The 25,442-nt window shown below is 37.3% G+C and overlaps 1 protein-coding gene across 4 annotated transcripts in view; it reads right to left on the reverse strand.

Moving 5' to 3' along the window:
* The window catches only part of USP15 (ubiquitin specific peptidase 15), a 146,619-nt gene that overhangs the window by 54,942 nt on the left and 66,235 nt on the right, over positions 1–25,442 (reverse strand). For 2 of the 4 annotated variants that reach the window (XM_055248772.2, XM_055248774.2), the window contains one exon: positions 1,808–1,894. The exons of 1 other annotated variant lie outside the window; for it this stretch is intronic. In XM_055248772.2, the coding sequence (XP_055104747.1) occupies positions 1,808–1,894 (87 nt within the window). Of the gene's footprint in view, positions 1–1,807; positions 1,895–14,564; positions 16,100–25,442 lie in introns of those variants that run through there. One more of the 4 variants, XM_055248778.2, reaches the window with a different exon arrangement.

The following is a 25,442-nucleotide window of genomic DNA, read 5'->3' on the forward strand; positions in this document are numbered from 1 at the left end:
TATTTATCCCAGCTGGGCAAGGTGGCTCATGCCTGCAATCTCAGCACTTGGGAGGCTGAGCCAGGAGGATTGCTTGAGCCCAGGAGTTTGAAACCAGCATGGGCAACATAGTGGGACTGTCTCTATGAAAATAAAAATAAAAAAATTAGTGGAGTGTAATGGCGTGTGCTGTAATCCAAGTACTCAAGAGGCTAAGGTGGGAGGATCACTTGAGCCTGGGAGGTCAAGGGTGCAGGGAGCTGTGATTGTGACACTGCACTTCAACCTGGGTGACAGAGTGAGACCCTACCTCAAAAAAAGTTTGTCCCTTATTTAATTCCTTTACTTGTATTGCCCAGTGTTTCTAAGACTGTCTTAGAAAATTTCTGATTTTTATGAGCTCGATATATTTAGAATATAAATCCTTTATCATTTGTAACAAGTTCTTTTTTCCGTTTATTTGTCCTTTTAAAATATGCTTAACAATTATCTTGGATTTCAAATTCCAGAGAGAAATTCTCAGATGTGAGCCAATTTTCTCAACCATATTTCCTGGATAATCTGCCCATTCGTATTAGTCCACAATGCCTCCTGATCACATTAAATTCTTTTTATACAAAGATCTGTTAGATTCCATTGACATGTAGGCGTATTTTTGGGTCAGTATTATGTTGTTTGAATTTTTGTATCTTTATAATACATTATGATATTTAGTTTAAGACTAATCCTTCTTATTATTCTTTTCCAAAATTATTTTAGCTCTTGTCATCTACTTATAATCCAGATGTATGTTAGAATTATTTTTGTCATCCTCCCCCAAAAGATAAATTTTAAGGGAAAATTAATTAAACATATAAATTTAATTATTGGTGTTTTAATTTTAAAGATTATTTCCCAAGTAGCTTTAGTCTTTTAGAATTTACTCACTGAGATAATCAGATGCCATTTAGAAACTGACAAAATCTAAATACTAATATTTTATAATTAGTATAAGTAAATAGTAATACATAATTAGTATAAGTATTAAATATCTAATACTAATATGTTAGTGCAAATATCTAAATACTTTCAATCTAATCCATAAACGGCACTATACATGTCAAAAAATAAAAGGAGGATAATCATCTCTAGATCAATATTCTTCCCATAATTTGGGCTAATTACGAATAATAAAGGTTTTCTTTTGACCTTTTTGAATAAAAAAAACATGTCAATGTTCAAGGTAATACACTCAGAGTCAATACAAGATAATACACTCGGAGTGAAGCCGTGTAACCTTGACTTTCAACTGTTTTTCTTATAGCAATAAAACACACACTTCAATAAAATTTTTATAAGTTCCATGATTCTAAATTTTATTTGGCAAGGGGTAAGGAAATTGTTTTTCTGAACTTCTCAAGAAAAAGTGATTGCCTTTTTCATAAACAAAAATTTGTGTGCTTTCCACTTGAGAATCACTGATACACACTTTTTAAAAATATTATATGTGATTACATATCTAGTTTTATCTAAAATGACATCTGAATTTAAATTCTTCCTAAAAAATTGTGTTCTAACAAACTTCTAAATATATTTTAATGATTAGTGTTTAGTATATAAAATTTTTTTAGTGTTTTATTTCTTTCAGTATACGTATTAAATCAAGAAGTAATTTAATTGCTTGCTTTCTTTTTTGTTAAGTTACTCATGGAAGAACTAACCAGTAATTTAAAAGATAACCAATTTTAATGCATTAAGACTTTTATCCTAAATTTTAGATACAATAGATTTTTTGCAACCATAATAGGGTGATCAATTAAACAAAGAGTTTTTAAGATTCAGTGCTTACTTTCTGTTGTTCATGTTGTTATAATTATTTGATAGAGATGAAGGAGAGATCTTTGGTAAAGTTGAAAAATTGGATGCACCTGGGGACCTTTAAAAATATGAAAATGTCAAATTAGATAAAAAATGAAGAATTTTTAAATTAATTATGAAATAAAAGAACTAACAGATGAAAATGTTTGTAGTAAATGAATGCTGAAAAACAGATTTATGAGCAGAATCACTATTATCCTTTGGTTTTCAATTTTGAATGTATTATTCCTTATAAAAACATAAAAGTACAAAAGGGAACTATTTTCAAATAAAATTTATCAAATTAAATATGAGACTTGCTATTATTCCTATAAATCTACTAACTACATATACCCATTTCCGAGTTTAGGTAACCATTTTTAATATTTTATGATCAATTTCCATCCGTCAATGGAATTAAACTATTCTACTTTGTTTCTCACTGGTACACCATGGCATTCTAATTACGTACAACACTGATACAGAGATGAGAGAACATTCCCAATTTTTAAAAATTTAAGGCAATGGGGACAAAATAGATAAAATAATTCCAAGCATAATCCCAATGTGCGGTATTTGGCCAAAGGGAAAAGTCATAAATCTGACTATAGTATACATACCTTATTAATTCAGAATCTTTTTGAAGAAACTGCAATCACTATCGGTTTTTAATCAACAAACATGCATTAAAGGCATGACTTATAATCAACAAATCTATAATACAGTAAAAATTTAAGTACGTAAAGGTCACTAAAAGTTTTATTTCCCTTTGTAATTTTGTAAACATGTTATTTTAATTTACTAGGCAACATCTAGGCAAGGGGCTGTAAAAAGCTAGGCTTCAGTACAGTGACTCAGTCACTGTAAATTCTAAATAAGTGAGGCCCCAAATGATTCACTTTTAAGTATTATGCTAACGAACAATGAAATGGTCAATAGGCAGAAAAGCATAATCTACAAAATTTGCTTTTAAGTGATTTGGATTTATCTAAATATATATATTTACAATGCATTATGCAGAACAAATGGTGGGCAATAAAATTTTTTAAATATAAGAAATGTACATTTTAAATTTCATTTTTATTTTTTTTTTTAGAGACAGGGTTTCGTTCTGTTGCCCAGGCTGGGGGGCAGTGACACAATCACAGCTCACTGCAGCCTTGACCTCCCAGGCTCAAGAGCTCCTCCATCTCAGCCTACTGAGAAACTGGAACTATAGGCAGGTGCCACCATGCCCAGCTAATTTAAAAACAATTTTTTTTTTGCAGAGACAGAGATCTCACCATGTTGCCCAGGCTAGTCTCAAACTCCTGGCCTCAAGTGATCCTCTTGCCTCAGCCTCCCAAAGCACTGGGACTACAGGTGTGATTACAGGCTGCACCAGGCCTAATTTAACTTTTAAAGTTTTACACATTATAAAATCTTAGAAAAAAATGTTTTCTTTTGAACGGCGTTCTTTTAGCTGATAAATGATAAATATATTACTGGATTCTGTTAAGTGGGATTTCTAGTTAGGTACCCTTCTGATACAAGTCCCTTTAACAAGATTTTATTTTACTGTACTAAACTCAAAAACAAAATACAATCAACCAAGTTTTATTATAAAACGATGTATAGAACACATTTAAAAAGTAATTTTAATAATCCTAATATTCCCAGATAGTAGTTTTAAAATATTAATAAAAAATGGAAATATCCTGGCATTTTTACCTCCACATTAAGAATTCTAAATTAGGAAAAAACATCTAAATTGATTAGAGACTGAGTTACAATAAATTAAGGAGGTTAATTTTTTAAAATGTAATTCATTACAACTTTTCAAAAACATATAAATTGAATGTTCCCCTGAATCTTATAGTAAAAATTATGGAAATAAAGATCCATTGCTTCATCCAATAAAGTGGCTGAGACATATATATATTATATATAATATATATGCACAGGGTATACACTTTGTGTATATACACACACACTGTGTGTGTGTGTACACATATATACACACACACACACACACACACTTTTCTTTTTCTTCTCATCTGTGGCCTTTTTTATTATTAATTAGCAACTCTAAGAACTATATTAGAAGGAAAAGAAAATGAAATACCATGGAATTAATTTGTATTTTTAATTTTTGTGGAGTTCATTCAAACACTCAAACACTTATTAAATGACTACTGTATGCCTCACCCTTGGTAAGTACTGGGAATACAAAGAAAGACACAGTTCCTGACCTCAAACAGCTCACAATCTAATAGGGAAAAATGACATATAAGCAAAATGACTATAATATAAGTACGATAACAAATTCTAATATAAAATTTTGTAGGTAACATAAGGTGATTTAAAAATGACGTACAATTAGAGGGATAGGTGGGAAGTAAAAGAGTATTACAGGTAGGAAGAATAGCATGTAGAAATCATGTAGAAACCATGAGGTGTTCAGAGAATTACCAGCAAATTCACCTTGGCTCAAAGACTAGGAAGTACTGACAGGAACAGAGGTTACTAAGGTAGGTATGATAATAAAGGGTCTTTTATGTTCTATGAAGAAATCTGGATTTTATCCAATTGTGCTGGAGCATGTTGAAAGATTTTAATAGGGTATCAACAAAATCAGATTTGTATTCTAGGAACTTTAAAGGAAGAGAAAAAGACTGAAGATTGGGAGACCAGTTAGGGAACTATAAAAACAACAAAGGTAAGAATTAATAAGCGGTGGAGTTAAGAAAGTAGAGTGGGCAAGGGCAACATATCTTGGATGTTTAGGAAGCAGTTCTCAAAGTATACAGTCCATGGATCCTGGGGGGTCGTCAAGACCCTTTTTAAGGTGTCCATTGGTGAGGTCAAAACTATTTTCATAATATCAAAGTGTTATTTAAATGTTATTTGACCTCTTTCACTGAGTGGATATTGGCACTGATAGTGCAAAAGCAATGGTGGATAAAACTGCTGAAACCTTAGCATGAATCAAAGGAGTAGCACTAACCTATACTTCACCATATCACAGTAAAAAAGTTTCACTTGAGAATATCCACATTGAAAAAAATAAAAAATTACTGATTTTATTAAATCTTAACTCTTACTTATATTTTTAATATTATCTGACAAACTGGTAAGTTTGCATAAAGCATATCTGCTACATACTGAAGTATCATGGCTGTCATGATGAAGAGCTTGTGTAGTTATATGAACTACAAGTGGAACCAGTCATTGTTTTCATGACACCACTCTTTTTTCTCTTTTACATTAGGAAACGACTGTGTGTGGTTATTTGAACTTGGCTATTGATATGGTTTGATTCTGTGTCTCCACCCAAATCTCATCTTGTAGCTTTCATAATCCCCAGGTGTTGTGGGAGGGGCCTGGTGGGAAATGACTGAATCATGGGGGTGGGTCTTTCCCATGCTGTTCTTGTGATAGTGAATGAATCTCACGAGATCTGATGGTCTCAAAAATTGGAGTGTTTCTGCACAAGCTCTCTTTCTTTGCCTGCCACCATCCATGTAAGACATGACTTGCTCCTCCTTGCCTTCTGCCATGATTGTGAGGCCCCCCCCACCCCAGACACGTGGAACTCTAAGTCCAATGAACCTCTTTCTTTTGTAAATTGCCCAGTCTCAGGTATGTCTTTATCAGCGGCGTGAAAACAGACTAAAAGAGTAAATTGCTACCAGTAGAGTGGGGCGCTGTTGAAAAGATACCTGAAAATGTGTAAGCAATTTTGGAACTGGGTAACAGGCAGAGGTTGGAACAGTTTGGAGGACTCAGAAGACAGGAAAATGTGGGAAAGTTTGGAACTTCCTGGAGACTTGGAGGACTCAGGAGACAGGAAGATGTGGGAAAGTTTAAAACTTCCTAGAGACTTGCTGAATGGCTTTGACCAAAATGCTGACACTGTTATAGACAATAAAGTCTAGGCTGAGGTAGTCTCAGATGGAAATGAGGAACTTGTGAACTGGAGCAAGGGTGACTCTTGTTATGTTTTAGCAAAGAGACTGGTGGCATTTTGCCCTGGCCCTAGAGATTTGTGGAACTTTGAACTTGGGAGAGATGATTTAGGGAATTTGGCAGAAGAAATCTAAGCAGCCAACCATTCAGGAGGTGACTTGGGTGCTGCTAAAGGCATTCAGTTTTAAAATGGAAAGAGAGCATAAAAGGTTGGAGAATTTGCAGCCCGACAATGCAATAGAAATGAAAATCCCATTTTCTGAGGAGAAATTCAAGCCAGCAAAAGTACCGAGCAGCCAAATGTTAATCTCCAAGACAATGGGGAGAATGTCTCCAGGGCATGTCAGAGGTCTTCACAGCAGCCCCTCCCATCATAGGCCTGGAGGCCTAAAAGGAAAGATGGTTTTATGGGCTGAGCCCAGGACCACGCTGTTCTGTGCAGCCTAGGGACTTGGTACCCTGTGTTTCAGCTGCTCCGACCACGGCTAAAAGGGGCCAAGGTACAGCTCAGGCTGTTGCTTCAGAGAGTGGAAGCCCCAAATCTTGGCAACTTCCATGTGGTGTTGGGCCTGTGGGTGTACAGAAGTCAAGAATTGAGGTTTGGGAACCTCCACCTTGATTTCAGAGGATGTATGGAAATGCCTGGATGCCCAGGCTGAAGTTTGCTGTAGGGGCGGGGTCCTCATGGAGAACACTCTGCTAGGGCAGCGAGGAAGGGAAATATGGGTTTGGAGCCCCCACACAGAGTCCCTACTGGGGCACCACCTACTGGAGCTGTGAGAAGAGGGCCACTGTCCTCCAGACCCCGGAATGGTAGATCTACTGACAGCTTGCACTGTGCACCTGGAAAAGCTGCAGACAATGCTGGCCCATGAAAACAGCCAGGAGTGGGGCTGTACCCTGCAAAGCCACAGGGAAAGAGCTGCTCAAGGCCGTGGGAGCCCACCTCTCACACCAGCGTGACCTGGATGCGAGACATGGAGTCAAAGGAGATCATTTTGAAGCTTTAAGATTTGACTGCCCTGCTGGATTTCGGACTTGCACTGGGCCTACAGACCCTTTGTTTTGGCCAATTTCTCCCATTTGGAATGGCTGTGTTGACCCAATGCCTGTATCCTCCTTGTATCTAGGAAGTAACTAACTTGTTTTTGATTTTATAGGCTCATAGGTGGAAGGGACTTGCCTTGTCTTGAATGAGATACGGGACTGTGTACTTTTGAGTTAATGCTGAAATGAGTTGAGACTTTGGGGGACTGTTGGGAGGGCACGACTGATTTTGAAATGTGAAGAGATGAGATTTGGGAGGGGCCAGGGCAGAATGATATGGTTTGGCTCTGTGTCCCCACCCAAATCTCATCTTGTAGCTCCTGTAATTCCCATGTGTTGTGGGATGGGCCTTGTGGGAGATGACTGAATCATGGGGGCGAGTCTTTTTCCATGCTGTCCTCGTGATAGTGAATGGGTCTCATGAGATCTGATGGTTTTAAAAACGGCAGTTTCGGGGAGGGGCCAAGATGGCCAAATAGAAACAGCTCTGGTCTGCGGTTCCCAGGGAGATCAATGGAGAAGGTAGGTGATTTCTGCATTTCCAACTGAGGTATATCTATCTCATTGGGACTGGTTAGGTAGTGGGTACAACCCGCAGAGAGTGAGCAGAAGCAGGGTGGGGCATTGCTTCACCCGGGAAGTGCAAGGAGTTGGGGGACCTCCCTTCTCCAGCCAAGGGAAGCCATGAGGGACTGTGCTACCTGGCCCAGGTACTACGCTTTCCCCATGGTTTTTGCAATCTGCAGATTAGGAGATTCCCTCGTGTGCCTACACCACCAGGGCCCTGGGTTTCAAGCACAAAACTGAGTGGCTGTCTGGGCAGGCACTGAGCTAGCTGTAGGAGTTTTTTTCATAACTACAGTGGTGCCTGGAATGCCAGCGAGACAGAACCATTCACTCCCCTGGAAAGGGGGCTGAGGCCAGGGAGCCAAGTGGTCTTGCTCAGCAGGTCCCACTCCCATGGATCCCAGAAAGCTAAGAACCACTGGCTGAAAATTCTCACTGCCAGCACAAGTCTGGAGTTGACCTGGGATGATTGAGCTTGTTTAGGGGAGGGGCATCCGCCATTACTGAGACTTTAGTAGGTGGTTTCCCCCGACAGTGCTATGGAGACTGGGAGGTTTTGACTGGGCAGGATTCACCACAGTGTGGCGAAGTGGCTGTGGCCAGACTGCTTCTCTACATTCCTCCTCACTGGGCAGGGCATCTCTGAAGAAAATGCAGCAGCCCCAGCCAGGGGCTTACAGATAAAACTCTCATCTCCCTGGGACAGAGAAACTGGGGGAGGGACGGCTGTGGGTGTAGCTTCAGTGGACTTAATCTTTCCTAGCTGCTGGCTCTGAATAGAGCAGCTGATCCTGACAAGGGGGATTCTCCCAGCACAGCGCACCAACTCTGCTAAGGGACAGGCTGCCTCAAGTGGGTCCCTGACCCCCGTGTCTCCTGCCTGGGAGAGACCTCCCAACAGGGGTCAACAGACACCTCACACAGGAGAGCTCCGGCTGCCATCAGGCCAGTGCCCCTCTGGGACGAAGCTTCCAGAGGAAGGAGTAGGCAGCAATCTTTGCTGTTCTGCAGCCTCCACTGGTGATAACCAGGCGAACAGGGTCTGGAGTAGACCTCCAGCAAACTGTAGGAGACCTGCAGAAGAGGGGCTTGACTGTTAGAAGAAAAACAAACAAGCAGAAAGCAACAACATCAACAAAAAGACCCCCAACAAAAACCCCATCCAAAGGTCATCAGCCTCAAAGACCAAAGGTAGACAAATCCATGAAGATGAGGACAAACCAGCGCAAAAACGCTGAAAATTCTAAAAGCCAGAATGCTGCTTCTCCTCCAAATGATTGCAACTCCTCTCCAGCAAGGGCACAAAACTGGATGGAGACTGAGACTGATGAATTAACAGAAGATTTCAGAAGGTGGGTAACAACAAACTCCTCTGAGCTAAAGCAGCATGTTCTAACCCAATGCAAGGAAGCTAAGAACCTTGATAAAAGGTTACAAGAACTGCTAACTACAATAAGCAGTTTAGCAAGGAACATAAATGGCCTGATGGAACTGAAAGACATAGCACGAGAAATCAGAGAAGCATACACAAGTATCAATAGCTCAATCGATCAAGCGGAAGAAAGGATATCACAGATTGAAGATCACCTTGCTGAAATAAGGTGTGAAGACAAGATTGGAGAAAAAAGAATGAAAAGGAATGAACAAAGCCTCCAAGAAATACGGAACTATGTGAAAAGACCAAACCTACAATTGATTAGTGTATCTGAAAGTGACGGGGAGAATGGAACCAAGTTGGAAAACACACTTCAGAGAGACGTGAACTCTCGGGAGAACTTCCTCAACCTAGTTCAGGAGAACTTCCCCAACCTAGTAAGACAGGCCAACATTCCCATTCAGGAAATACAGAGACCACCACTAAGATACTCCATGAGAAGATCAACCCCAAGACACATAATCATCAGATTCTCCAAGGTTGAAATGAAGGAAAAAATGTTAAGGGCAGCCAGAGAGAAAGGTCAGGTCACCTACAAAGGGAAGCCCATCAGACTAACAGCAAATCTCTCTGCAGAAACCCTACAAGCCAGAAGAGAGTGGGGGCCAATATTCAACATTCTTAAAGAAAGGAATTTTCAACCCAGAGTTTCATATCCAGGCAAACAAAGCTTCAGAAGCAAAGGAGAAATAAAATCCTTTCCAGACAAGCAAATGCAGAGGGATTTTGTCACCACCAGGCAGCCCTTACAAGAACTCCTGAAGGAAGCACTAAATATGGAAAGGAAAAACTAGTACCAGCCACTGCAAAAACGTACCAAAATATAATGACCAATGACACTATGAAGAAACTGCATCAACTAATGTGCAAAAAAACCAGCTAGCATCATGATGACTGGATCAAATTCACACATAACGATATTTGGCCTTAAATATAAATGGGCTAAATGCCCCAATTAAAAGACGTAGACTGGCAAATTTGATGAAGAGTCAAGACCCACTGGTGTGCTATATTCAGGAGACCCATCTCGCATGCAAAGACAGACACAGGCTCAAAATAAAGGGTTGGAGGAGTATTTACCAAGCAAATGGAAAGCAAAAAAAAAAAAAAAAAAGCAGGGGTTGAAATACTAGTCTCTGATAAAACAGACGTAAAACCAACAAAGATCAAAAAAGACAAAGAAGGGCACTACATAATGGTAAAGGGATCAATGCCACAAGAAGAGCTAACTATCCTAAATATATGTGGACTCAATATAGGAACACCCAGATTCATAAAACAATTTCTTAGAGACCTAGAAAGAGACTCAGACTCCCATGCAATAATAGTGGGAGTCTTTAACACCCTACTGTCAATACTAGACAGATCAATGAGACAGAAAATTAACAAGGATATTCAGGACTTGAATTCAGCTCTGGATCAAGTGGACCTCATAGACATCTACAAACTCTTCACCACAAATCAACAGAATATACATTCTTCTCAGTGCCGCATGACACTTATTCTAAAATCGACCACACAAATGGAAGTAAAATACTCCTCAGCAAATGCAAAAGAACAGAAATCCTAACAGTCTCTCAGACCACAGTGCAATCAAGTAAGAACTCAAGATAAGAAACTCACCCAAAATGGCACAACTACATGGAAATTGAAGAACCTGCTCCTGAATGACTCCTGGGTAAGTAACAAAATGAAGGCAGAAATAAAGAAGTTCTTTGAAACCAATGAGAACAAAGAGACAATGTACCAGAATGTCTGGTACACGGCTAAAGCAGTGTGTAGAGGGAAATTTATAGCACTAAATGCCCATATCAGAAAGCTGGAAAGATCTGAAATTGAAACCCTAATATCACAATTAAAAGAACTAAAGAAGGAAGAGCAAACAAATTCAAAGGCTAGCAGAAGACAAGAAACAACTAAGATCAGAGCAGAACGGAAGGAGATACAGACAGGAAGAACCCTTCAAAAAATAAAAATAAGCGAATCCAGGAGCTGGATTTTTGGAAAAAAAATAACAAAATAGATAGACTGCTAGCTAGACTAACGAAGAATGAAGAAAAGAGAGAAGAGTCAAACAGACACAATAAAAATGATAAAGGGGATATCACCACTGATCCCACAGAAATAAAAACCATCAGAGAGTACTATAAACACCTCTATGCAAATAAACTAGAAAATCTAGAAGAAACGAATAAATTCCTAGACAAATACACCCTCCCAAGACTAAACCAGGGAGGAGCTGAATCCCTGAATAGACCAATAACCAGTTCTGAAATTGAGGTAGTAATTAATAGCCTACCAACCACAAAAGGCCCAGGATCAGACTGATGCACAGCCAAATTCTACCAGAGGTACAAAGAGGAGCTGATATCATTCCTTCTGAAAATATTCCAAACAACTAAAAAAGAGGGACTCCTCTCTAACTCATTTTATGGGACCAGCATCATCCTGATACCAAAACCTGGCAGAGACACAACAAAAAAAGAAAATTTCAGGCCAATATCCCTGATGCACATCGATGCAAAAATCCTTAATAAAATATTCGTCAACCAAATCCAGCAGCACATCAAAAAGCTTATCCACCATGATCAAGTGAGCTTCATCCCTGGGATGCAAAGCTGGTTCGACATATGCAAATCAATAAAAGTAATCCATCACATAAACAGAACCAATGACAAAAACCACATAAGTAACTCAATAGATGCAGAAATGGCCTTCAATAAAATTCAACATCCCTTCATGTTAAAAACTCTCAACAAACTAGTTATTGATGAAACATATCTCAAAATAATAAGAGCTATTTATGATATACCCATAGCCAATATCATATTGAATGGGCAAAAGCTGGAAGCACTCCCTTTGAAAACTGGCACAAGACAAGGATGCCCTCTCTCACCACTCCTACTCAACAAAGTATTGGAAGTTCTGGCCAGGGCAACCAGGCAAGAGAAAGAAATAAAGAGTATTTAAATAGCAAGAGAGGAAGTCAAATGGTCTCTGTTTGCAGATGACATGATTGTATATTTAGAAAAGCCCATTGTCTCAGCCCAAAATCTCCTTAACCCTGATAAGCAACTTCAGCAAAATCTCAGGACACAAAATCAACGTGCAAAAATCACAAGCATTCCTATACACCAAAAACAGACAAGCAGAGAACCAAATCATGAGTGAACTCCCATTCACAACTGCTACAAAGGGAATAAAATACCTACAAATACAATCTACAAGGGACGTGAAGGATCTCTTCAAGGAGAACTACAAACCACTGCTCAAGGAAATAAGATAGGACACAAACAAATGGAAAAACATTCCATGCTCATAGACAGGAAGAATCAATACTGTGAAAATGGCCACACTGTCCAAAGTAATTTATAGATTCAATGTTATTCCCATCAAGCTACCACTGACATTCTTTGCAGAATTAGAAAAAACTACTTTAAATTTCATGTGAAACCAAAAATGAGCCTGTATAGCCAAGACAGTCCTAAGTAAAAATAACAAAGCTGGAGGCATCACACTACCTGACTTCAAACTATACTACAAGGCTACAGTAACCAAAACAGCATGGTTCTGGTACCAAAAAAGATATATAGACCAATGCAACAGAACAGAGACCCCAGAAATAACTCCACACGTCTACAACCACATGATCTTTCACAAACCTGACAAACACAAGCAATAGGGAAATGATCCCCTATTTAATAAACAGTGCTGGGAAAACCGGCAAGCCATATGCAGAAAACAGAAACTGGACCCCTTCCTTATACCTTATAAAAAATTAAGATAGATTAAAGACTTAAATGTAAAACCCAAAACCATCAAAACCTAGAAGAAAACCTAGGCAATACCATTCAGGACACAGTCATGGGCAACGATTTCATGACTAAAACACCAAAAGCAATCGCAACAAAAGCCAAAATTGACAAATGGGATCTAATCAAACTAAAGAGCTTCTACACAGGAAAAGAATCTATCATCAGGGTGAAGAGGCAACCTACAGAATGGGATAAAATTTCTGCAATCTATCCATCTGACAAAGGGCTATTATCCAGAATCTAAAAGGAACTTAAACGAATTTACATGAGAAAAAAAAATCCCATCAAAAAGTGGGTGAAGGATATGAACAGACACTTCTCAAAAGAAGACATTTATGCAGCCAACAAACATATGAAGAAAAGCTCTTCATCACTGGTCATTAATGTAAATCACACCACAATGAGATACCATCTCACAGCAGTCAGAATGGCGATTATTAAAAAGTCAGGAAACAACAGATGCTGGAGAAGATGTGGGGAAACAGGAATGCTTCTATACTAGGAGAAACAGGAATGCTTTTACACTACTGGTGGGAGCGTAAATTAGTTCAACCGTTGTGGAAGACAGTGTGGCGATTCCTCAAGGATCTAGAACCAGAAATACCATTTGCCCCAGGAATCCCATTACTAGGTATATACCCAAAGGATTATAAACCATTCTACTATAAAGACACATGCACATGTATGTTTACTGCAGCACTATTTACAATAGCAAAGACTTGGAACCAACCCAAATCTCCATCCTGATAGACTGGATAAAGAAAATGTGGCACATATACACCATGGAATACTATGCAGCCATAAAAAAGAATGAGTTCATGTCCTTTGCAGGGACATGGATGAAGCTGGAAACCATCATTCTCAGCAAACTAACACAGGAACAGAAAATCAAACACCACATGTTCTCACTCATAAGTGGGAGTTGAACAATGAGAACACAGGGACACAGGGAGGGGGAATAACACACGCCAGGGCCTGTTGGGGGGTGGGGGGCAAGGGGAGGGACAGCATTAGGACAAATACCTAATGCATGTGGGGCTTAAAACCTAGATGACGGGTTGATAGGTGCAGTAAACTACCATGGCACATGCATAGCTATGTAACAAACCTGCATATTCTGCACATGTATCCCAGAACTTAAAAAAAAAAAAAGACAAAAAAACAAAACAAAACGGGAGTTTCTCTGCACAAGCTCTCTCTGAGATGTGACTTGCTCCTCCTTGCCTTCCACCATGATTGTGAGGTCTCGCTAGCCATGTGAAACTGTAAATCCAATAAACCTCTTTCTTTTGTAAATTGCCCAGTCTCCTATATGTCTTTATCAGCAGCATGAAAATGGACTAATACAGCTATCAAGCAGAGGTTTTCTGAAAAACGAATGAAGGAAGGCTGCGTCTTTAAGGAAAACAATGTATTTGCGGCCAATGATAAAATCTGGGCTTTCGATAAAGAATTAGATAGAATCTTGGAAAACTTGACTCTGACACCACGAAGTTGACAGCTTCCCAATACTTAGGTTTTTCTTATACGATAGGTGATGTTTTAAAAAATGTGATTTGAAAAAAATTGTAGAATAAAATGTGTCAACATTTGGAAGATCTGTATAACTCAGTGAATCAATATTTTCAAATGACCAAAATGCATGAAATTTACATTTGAAAGATTTTAATATTATAAAAGGTTCACTGATATAGTTTCAGATTCTATCATAAACTTTAAGACTTAAACCACCACTGGTCAAGTTTTGATGTGGCATTAATGATCTGAAAATACTCCTTTTCAACTATGTATCTGTGTGAGGCTGAATTTGCTTCATGTACTTCAACCCAAACACTGTATTACAATAAATTAAATGCAGAAGAATATACAAGAATTTAGCTGTCCTCTATTCAGTCAGATAGTAAAGAAATTTGCAAAAATAAAAAACAATACAGCTCTTTTTGGTAATTTTATTGTTTTGGAATATAGTTACTTTCATAAAAGTATTAATCATGTCAAAATACAATGGTTTTGTATTGTTATTTTAAAATACCTTAAAATCTTATTTCAATTTCGAATATGACAAATATTAATAGCTATAACCCATATAACAGAAGTTCTTTGGGTCTTTAATAATTTTCAAGAATGTAAAGGGGTACCAAGATCAAAATGTTTGAAAACTTCAGGTGAGGAGGCAGAATCTGCAAGACTTGCTGACTAACTAGACAAGAGAAGAAAGGCTGGAGGAGGAACTCAGGATGGCTCTCAGATGGTACTTGAAATAGGCAATACAGGAAATGGAGACCGTTTAGGTTGAGGGGATGGGAGAAGGAGGGGCAAAAAGATTTGGTTTAATCTGAGGTGGTGAGTCCTACATGAAATTTGTGAAAAATCTGGAATTCAGAAAAGTGGTCTAGTCTAGAAATACAGAATGGCGTATTTTGTGTCAGTTTGAGCTGGGGGAGAGGATTAGCATAGAATCACCTAATTTTGAACACCTACTATGGTATGATAAAAGAGGTCTTCTGACAGAAATTCAGTGAATGTCAATGCATTTAAGGTCTGAGCAGAGCTGCTGCAAACAGTTAGTGAAGCTGCACTGCACCGTGCCAGGGATGGCCTGTCACATAGACAACATATGATATGAATGATGCCCCCTAGAGCTGTGTACAATTTGCAAAACCAAATGTGGCAACCCTAAAGAGGAACCGAATTAGACAGAAAAAGGACTGGTCAGAGAGGCAAAATCCTTGGAATAAAAGGTAATATCATGCATTCAAATTCAGAGAATTTCTTTAGGAGATGGATATCAAAAAGAAATACTAAAGACAGGTCAAACAAACTAGGTTAAAAGACAAATAAGAAGTTTGTTAAATCCTGAATGGGTGGCAAGCAACATTAAGTATAGTCTTTTAAATGTAGGTGGCTGTCAAAGAAAAAAAAGCTAAAGGATGGTATATGGAGGAAGTATATGGTTTTTGGTTTTAAAGATGAAGATGTGTCTATGTTCATAGGCTGAGGGGGAAGATGGCATTAGAAAAGAAATAAAAATAATGAACTCGTGTTTACCGTATGTGTGGCACTATGCTAGGCATTTATATATGTAGGAGAGAGGAGATAATAAAAGAAAAAGCAAGGACCAGGAAGCATCGAGATAAATACTATAGGTAGAGTAGAGGGACTGTCCTTAAATAGTAAGGTGATCAGAGAGGTAAGGATGGATGTGGTCGACAGGGAAAGGTAAAGTATAACAATTTTACAATACTGTTACAGACATTACTGATGAGTGATTACGCATCATTTATCTCTTCTGATTCCGACTTCTGACTCAGATTACACATGGTCCAATCTAGCTAACATTTGTGGAGTTAATATCAGGTTATTTAGGGGTTGACTGGTCAGTCTGTGGATGATAACCAGAGCCCTTTAGCTCTCTTTCTGTGACGTATGTGGAAATTAAACTGTTCACTAGCAACTCTGCTCTAGTGGCTCTCTAGAAAAAGGAGAGAAAAAAATGCTAAGAATATCATACATTAACTAGACATCAAACCACTTACCTAGAATTAAACTAATTTGGGCCAGTTTGGGCTAGGTATAACATATCGTGCCTTCAGACAGAAAAAGGTAAGACTTCCATTTAGCTGAAGTGGTTTCATGAAGAGAGAAAATTCAGCCTTACTCCTGACAAATGAATGTTTGTAGTATCTGAATTTCCCTATGCCCAATATGTTTCAACTAAAAACATGTAATTCAAGGCTAAGTTGAGCCTCTTACTTCAATAGAAAAACAGAAGTTGCTTTTAGTAAGTCAACTAAACATTTAACACTCATGGAAATCTACCACCATATTAAGCAACCAAAATACAGAGAAGTTAAGTCTGAACGTTGACACAGTAAAACAGTTAAAGATTTTTATATTTTCAAACCCAACATTGTAAAACAACCTAACTTCATACAACCTAACATCATAAAACAAAAATTATCTTAGTAACAAAAACAAGACCAACATTACACTCTCCATTTCTAATAATCATCCTAAGACAAGTTCTGAAAGAAAAAGAAAATTCTAAATCTCCTAAAAAATTAAACACTTTTACTGTTGTAAGATACAGATTAGTTCAGTTCAAAAGCATTTGCTGTGTGCTTCCTATATGCCATGTAGGGTGTTAGGTACTTAAAGACATAAAAAAGTGAGTTTAAGTAGATTTATATTATATATAAATTGTTTTTCATAGCTCTATTTTTCCTTATTTTGACTGCTTACTTTTACATATAATATTTGATAACATAAAATGTTCCATTTTAAATAAATGAAATTACAATAATTTTTTCAGCCATTATGAATCTAACCACCAAACTTGCAACCCATTTTTATTTAAACTTTATTACAGAAATTTTGAAATATACATTAACCCTCATGTACCTAATATCAGAAACTTAGCTTTAAAAATAACATTCTAGTGCTCGCTTCAGCAGCACATATGGCCACTACAAAAGGATGGTATTCAAAAATTAACATTCTACCATTCTTTTTTCTATAATCCCTTCAGCTTCCTTCCCGCCCTCTCTTTTGCTGGAGTAGTTTAAAGCAAATTCTAGACACCCATAATTTCACCTGAAAACACAACAGTATGTATGTATCCCTAAAAAGTAAGGGATTTTTTGTTTTAATCAGCACAAGTTTTCCTGAGCCTTCATGATTATTCTATTTGATGCCAGCTGTCCTTCTTCATTACTTCAGGATGCTCTTTAAGGTTTTGGTATGTTGTCTCTACATTTTTGGTTAGATAATTTATATATGCTTATATTCCCATTTATAGGAATATGACTCCATACCTGCAGTTCTCAGTACTCCATACTGCAGTTCCCTTTAAGTGTAACCTAAACATTTTTGTTTGGCTATTTCATTACCTCAAACTTTAAAGTCTCAGAAAACACCACTCTACATCTGTTTCTTAATGAGAATAACAACATACAAAAAGGCATAAAAGGAAATTTAAGGATTCAAAATGTCTTTTAAAAAGATAACAGCTGGGCATGGTGGCTCACACCTGTAATCCCAGCACTTTAGGAGGCTGAGGTGGGCAGACTGCTTGAGCCCAGGAGTTTGAGACCAGCCTCGGCAACATGGTGAAACTTCGTCTTTATAAAAACAAAACAAAACAAACGAACAAAAGAACAAAAAACCCCAAAAATTAGCAAGGTGTGGTGGTGTGCCTGTGGTCTCAGCTACTTGGGAGGCTGAGGTGGGAGGATCACCTGAGCCTGGGAATTTGAGGCTGCAGTGAGCTGTGACTGCTCCACTGCACTCCAGCCTGGGTAATGAGAGTGAGGCTCTGTCTTAAAACAACAACAACAACAAATTATAGATTTTGGAATATTACTCTAGATTTATGGTTCACAGATTGCATTTCAAATTGAAGACTGGTGTTACTGAAATGTATGAACTGGCTGAATGACAAGGAATAAAGAATAGCTAGAGCCAACATGTATTTTAATAATTTTTAACCAAAGGAGTCTATGAATCATTTCCGAATCCATTTACCTGCTTTGCAGTTATAAATGCAAACAGGGATTAAATATTCTCTAAAAATTTCTAAAGACATTTAAGATAGTGTAAAAAAACAGAATACTGCAGAATCACCTAGGTGCTTAGTATCTGTCCCAACCAAAAAAGTAGTATGCAATGGTTTTATTTATAAAGTTCTTCCTCTCTCCAAGCAGAGCACTCAGGAAGACAGTGCTGTGAAAATACTATTGTGTCATGAGATTAAGTTTATAGTGTTTCAGTCATCAATTTGGAATTCCCTTAATCAGAACACCACAAATGGCAGAGGGACAGTGTATGAGTAAGAGCTATTAGCATGGTTTTCCATTTGATTTTTTTTTCTGCCACTCATGTCCTATTCTGGACGATGGTACATTTTTCTATGGATGTTTTCTAGTCCAAGAAAAATCACCTCTTCAAAATCATCAATGACTCTTTATTTTTTTTTCACCAAATACTTAAGCACATGTCTTTTGACAATGCTTTTTGACTAATTAATGAAAATGAATAAATTTAAATCAAATTCTCTCTTTAGGAACCCCCAGGCTTCCATAATGATTCCACTGTAAAATCATGTTTAGAAATCCAAGATTTTACTAGCTACATGTCTGCACTAAAACAACTAGATTATCCACCCAATGCTAACATCCTTAAAAAAAAAAAAAAAGTGAAATTTAACAGACTTTTTAAAACTAGGGAGGAAAACTTTTTCTAAGGTATCAATAGAAAGGATCATGTTTTTAAGAGGTTGTTTAAGAAATCAAACTTAAAAACTAGATAAGAAATGCAAGTCCTGATAAAACAAGTAGTGTTTAAAAATGCAGCATGAATATAAAAATTTCAAATTATATGTTGCTATCTAGTAGAAAAATTCAGTTAGAAAACTTTTTTTTTTTTTTTTGAGACAGAGTCTCGCTCTGCTACCCAAAGTGGAGTGCAGTGGTGTGATCTCAGCTCACTGCAACCTCCACCTTTCGCATTCAAGTGGTTCTCCAGCCTCAGCCTCCCAAGTAGCTGGGACTACAGGCGCTGCCACCACCCCTGGCTAATTTTTGTATTTTTAGTGGAGATGGGGTTTCACCATGTTGGCCAGGCTGATCTCGAACTCCTGGCCTCAAGTGATCCGCCCACCTTGGCCTCCCAAAGTGCTAGGATTATAGGCGTGAGCCACTGTGCCTGACCAGAAAACTTTTGAGTATTTTTTGGGTAGGTTCTTAGATTTCTAATACAGAGTTTGAGTTGTTTTAGGTACTGATTAAAAGCATATACACATACTTTTTTTGTAACTAAATGACTACATGTTTTAAATTAAATTTTACCCTTAACATTTTTTGAATATTTAGCATTTCTTCTCAAGTACCCCCCGAAATTTACGCTTCAGGTGAGGATACAGTTTCAAATCTAATCAAAATGGGGCCAATACAAAATAGGACATCAGAGCACTAAGTAGGTTCCTCTATTTTCAGCAGTATCGAACAGACAAAATACTAACATGCGGTTTCACATGTGCCTACTTGTGGTAATATTCTTATATTTTCTTGCTCATATGAAGTACTTAATTGCAAATTCCTTGGCTAACTATAAAGATTTACATTTTGCTGGTCTGGGGTGGGAACCCTGGATGCCACTATGTGGTTCACATAGTAAATATCCATAAACATTACTTACAAAATTTCTGAGTGTCATCCTTAGACCAACAGCATTGGTGTCACCTGCAAGCTTATTAGAAATGAGCCACACCCAGATATAATGAATAAGAAATTCTGAGGATGGGGCCCAGGAAACTGTTTTAATAAATTCTACCAGTGATTCTTCTATCACCATATTACAGCTTTAATTATTTTTCTTTGGTATTTGACACCCTAGCTAGGAACTGATTATGTGCTATGCAACATTATGGACAAATTCCAGGTTAGTGATATATATTAGAACTAGCATTTTCATGCCACCTTGAAGGCCAGGGGTTGCCTTCTGGCAAATGTGACAATTTTGAGGAGTATAAACTGTTCTATATCTTAATATCTTGAAGTCCTTCCTAAGGACCTAAAATTACATGCCCTGTGCTGGAGTTAAATCTGCCTAAGCTAATATTATGTGCTTATAACATGCTTTTCTGTTTTGTTTTTTTTTTTTTCCTTTTTGGAGACAGTGTCTCACTCTGTTGCACAGGCTGGAGTGCAGTGGTGTGATCATAGCTCTTTGCAGCCTTGAACTCCTGGGCTCATGCAATCTTCCCACCCCAGCTTCTGGAGTAGCTGAGACTACAGGTGCATGCCACCATACCTGGCTAATTTTTGTATTATTTTTTGTAGAGACAGGGTCTTGTTATGTTGCACAGAGTCATCTTGAACTCCTGGGCTCAAGTGATCCTCCTCCTCTGGCCTCCCAAAATGCTAAGATTACAGGTGTGAGCCACCTTGCTCAGCCTAAAATGTGCTTTTCAATGAACACAGAGGCATTCTATTTTTTTTTTTTTTTTTTTTTTGAGACGGAGTCTCACTCTCACCCAGGCTGGAGTGTAGTGGTGCGATCTTGGCTCACTGCAACCTCTGCCTCCTGGGTTCAAGCAATTCTCCTGCCTCAGTCTCCTCAATAGCTGGGGTTACAGGCGCCTGCTACCACGCCTAATTTTTGTATTTTTAGGAGAGACGGGGTTTCACCATGTTCATCAGGCTGGTTTTGAACTCCTGACCTCAAATGATCCGCCTGCCTCGGCCTCCCAAAGTGCTAGGATTATAGGTGTGGGCCACCGTGCCCAGCCCCATTTGTTTTTTTTAAGCCAGTCTTCATCCAGAAAAAAGAATCTGTATCCTTGCTTCAACTATAGAAATATAATATAAATAAATTTAGCAAGTGATACTTCCTCAAACTTGTTTCCTCTATTATCTCTACTCCGATTTCCTTCTACTGTGCTTTTTCTATGTTCTTAAACATTTATGAATCTCATTGTTTCTTTCTCTCAACTGTATGTTTTAAAGTTTCATCTAGTTTTAAAGATTTCACCACTGTTACTATCATTTCATTTTTCTTATTTGCTCTGTTTAACAGTGATGGATATTTAGCTAGGCTATCTCCAAATCCCCACTACCACAAACTATGCAGCTACAAAGATTATATCCTCAAAGATCTGTTTAAAAATTCCTCTGAGTGCTGGGTCAGAGGGATTAAACACTTCTGATTTAATTAACTATTGACTGATTTACAGAATGACAATATTAGTTTACACTCACATCGTAAGTACACAGATGTCTACACCATACCCAACACTTGGCATCAGCAAACTTTTAAATAGTTGTCATTTTGATGGGTGAAAAATTGTATCTCATTTGCTTTCATTTTTTTCTGATTACTAGTGAGTTTGTCTATCTTCTCATCTACCTGTCAGCACTTGGCTACCCTTTATTTAAATTGTCTGTTAGTATCTTTTACCTATTTTTTAAAAGCTATTGCTCTTTGTTTCTGTTAACTTATAGGAGTTCTTAATATATTACAGGTATTATTCCCTTTAGGTTTTAAAAGTTCCAAAGCTGACATCTGACTTTTTAACTCTGTGTATAGTTCTTTTAACAGAAATCCTTAATTCTGATGTAATCAGATCTACTAAATTTGAACATGATGTTCTATGATCCCTATGATGTAGTTATTCTCCAAAATTTCTACTATTCACATTTATTTATTTATTTATTTATTTATTTATTTATTTATTTATTTATTTTCAGATAGAGTCTCACTCTGTCACCCAGGCTGGAATGCAGTGGCACGATCTTGGCTCACTGAAACCTCTGCCTCCTGGGTTCAAGCGATTCTCCTGCCTCAGCCTCCCGAGTAGCTGGGACTACAGGTGTCCACCACTATACCAGCTAATTTTTGTATTTTTAGTAGAGGCAGGGTTTCACCATGTTGGCCATGCTGGTCTGGAACTCCTGACCAGTCAAAGTGCTGGGATTACAGGCGTGAGCCACCATGTCCAGCCTACTATTCACTAAATGTAAGTGAATTCATTAAATATAAGTGTTATATTTCTTGTTTAGGTCTTTAATCCTTCTAAAGTTAGCCTTTGCATATAAAGTTGAAGGTAGGGATCTAGTTTTCTTTTTTTTCCAAATAGCCAGTACTCCTACTAAATCTAAGTAATCATCTTCTTTAAGCAACCTCACTACCTAGTTGTGCCACATCATATACCAAGTTGTCAAATATACATGAATCTTTCTGAGATTACTAGTTTATACCAATCTATTTGCCTTTCTTTTGCTAGCATTATGTTTTTATTAGTATAATTTTACAGTAACTCTCAATTACTTTGTAGGTCTAGTGTTCCTTCCTCTTTTTTGTCAAAACTGACTCAGCTAATTCTGGACCTGTATTGGTCTATGCTAACTTTAAAATGAATTTGTCAAGTTTCTTAAAAAAAAAAAAAAAAATTTTGAACAGGAGACACTGATGTGCTTTAAAGAAATCAGGCATTACTAGGTTAAGCCATGTATCACATGACAATCTTTTATTTTCTAGTAAACTTAGATTTTTTTTCTCATGAAGGTTTTATGCATTTTTAATTAAGTTAATTTTTGTCAGACTATTTTCTAAGTGAGTTTCTCATGATAAATGGCAGGGGTTAGAAATCTATGGCTCACAGGCCAAATCCAAGCTTGCCATCTACTTACAAAGAAAGTTCTATTGGAACACAGGCATTGCCATGTCTTGACATGATGTCTAAGGCTGCTTTCATACTACATCAGCAGTTATAGTTATGACAGAGACCGTATGGCCCACAAAGCTGAAAACATTTAAAAAAGATTGCTGATCTCTCGGTATAGAAGAAACAACTGCTTTTTATAAATTAAACTTATATTAGACAACCTTGCTGAATTTTCTCAGTTCTAGTAGTTTGCTGACTGTTTTGGATTTTATACAAATGACTATATCATATATGAATAGTGAACTTTATTTCTTCTTTCTTATCTCCTACTCTTATTTAAATTGTGCTCAAAATTTCTCAATGAAATATAACTTTTGCTATAGACTTGAGGTACACAGGCTGTATCAAGTTAGAATTTCCCTTTATTCTTAGTTTTCTGAGAATCTTTTCATACGCAGGTGCAAATTTTTTTCTGTATTCTAGTAAATTATTATTTGGCAATTTATGACATATTACTGTATAGCATTTCTTACATTGCATAGGGAATGGATATTTAACTTTTCTATGCTTTACTATATGGCATCCTTATTCAACTAGTAGATTCAGTGAAAAATAGGACTCTTAATTGTACTTCTGTCATCTCTAGTACAGCATCTGCATTCACCAATATTTACTGCATGAGTATGGTGTGTTGGGTATTACATAGGTAATTGTGTTTTCTTTCACACAAAGCCAAGTACTACAGTTGTTGGAATAAATAAAAATGATATTGTGCTATTAGGGAATAAAAGAAAATATAAAATTAGTCTTATCTTTTGGGCAAAAATCAGTCATTTTAAGTAGAAATGATTTCTCAATCTTTAGAACTCATGGATTTTTTAAAATATTAATCCACAAACAATTTTGTAATTTCAAAAATAATTTAAAGATATAGCAAGTACATAGCAATCTAAACATTTAGGAAACAATAGTGGTTCTGTTTTGAAGACTAAAAGTAAATGTTCACAAAAAAAATTCCTATCTAAACCTCAGTTATGAAATCTACATAATTCAACCCACATGCCTTTAATATTAACATCTTCTTAATAAAAGTTCTACTTTTGGCCGGGCGTGGTGGCTCACGCCTGTAATCCCAGCACTTTGGGAGGCCGAGGCGGGCGGATCACGAGGTCAGGAGATCAAGACCATCCTGGCTAACACGGTGAAACCTCGTCTCTACCAAAAATACAAAAAAATTAGCCAGGCGTGGTAGCAGGCACCTGTAGTCCCAGCTACTCGGGAGGCTGAGGCAGGAGAATGGCATGCACCCGGGAGGCGGAGCTTGCAGTGAGCCAAGATCACGCCACTGCACTCTAGCCTGGGCGACAGAGCAAGACTCCATCTCAAAAAAAAAAAAAAAAAAAAAAAAAAGTTCTACTTTTATACTAAGTTCTACCCTGTACTACATCCAACTAAGTAGGGTAAGAATAAAAATCACCTCCATGTAATTAACATATTTAGGTGCCTTCTCATGATATTTTTAAATGAAAAAAAAAAAAAACTTCACATAAGATAAAAAGGATAGAAAACCACTTATAAAAGGTACACTGTATTTTATTTTATTTATTTATATATTTATTTATTTTTTGGAGAAAGTCGCACTCTGTTGCCCAGGCTGGAAGTACAGTGGCACGATCTCAGCTCATTGCAACCTCTGCCTCCTGGGTTCAAGTGATTCTCGTGCCTCAGCCTCCCAGGTGGCTGGGATTACAGGGATGCATCACCACTCCCGGCTAAATTTTGTATTTTTAGTAGAGATGGGGTTTCACCATGTTGGCCAGGCTGGTCTTGGCCTCCCAAAGTGCTGGGATTACAGGGATGTGCCACTGCGCCCAGAGGGCATTGTAGTTTTAAATAAAATAAAGTAGCAGATTTTTTTATTTGCTTGGTTAAAATGTACTAAATTGTTATTAATTTTTAAAAAATATTATTTTAAGAATTTCAAAATATATGTTCACAATCCCTTATCAGAACATCTGAAATTCCAAAGCTCTGAAAACTTAAAAATTTTTTCACAGTTCATTTAGTGGCAACCTAACCTGAACTGATACAATGCTATTTATAGTCCTTATTTATCCCACTTAGTGTGAATATTTGCTGAAAAAATATTAATGTGTTTGATTATAAAGTGTCCTTTTGCAGAAACAGAAACATTACAGTAACGGGCGGACATGTACCATATTACTTCTTAAAGCTTTGAGAAGTCTGTATATTTAAACACAACTGGCCTTGTGTTTCGATAATGGAGTGTAGATCTATTAGTTCTAAAACAGCTAAAAAGATTCCTAATTCTTCTTTCATTTACCCTCAAAAATACCTCATATACTCCTCTATCTCTATTTGTTCTTTTTTATTCTAAAACTTTTCATTTGAATAAATATATTACTTTCACATCAGATTCATTTTGATAAAGAAATATTTTAAGATACTTTTAAAAAGCACAAAAAAGCTTCAAAAAATTAAACAAATGTTTAATGATTTGACTGTATTAGACAATGCAACTTTCTAATTTATACCATATATTTATACTAGGCCTTAATATATTTGAATTGGAAGCTTTAAAAATACTAACATACTAATTAAGAGCAAATTTAGATAGCTTATATACTAAGGA

The sequence above is a fragment of the Symphalangus syndactylus genome, chromosome 17, assembly GCF_028878055.3.
Source record: "Symphalangus syndactylus isolate Jambi chromosome 17, NHGRI_mSymSyn1-v2.1_pri, whole genome shotgun sequence".
Taxonomy (NCBI): domain Eukaryota; kingdom Metazoa; phylum Chordata; class Mammalia; order Primates; family Hylobatidae; genus Symphalangus; species Symphalangus syndactylus.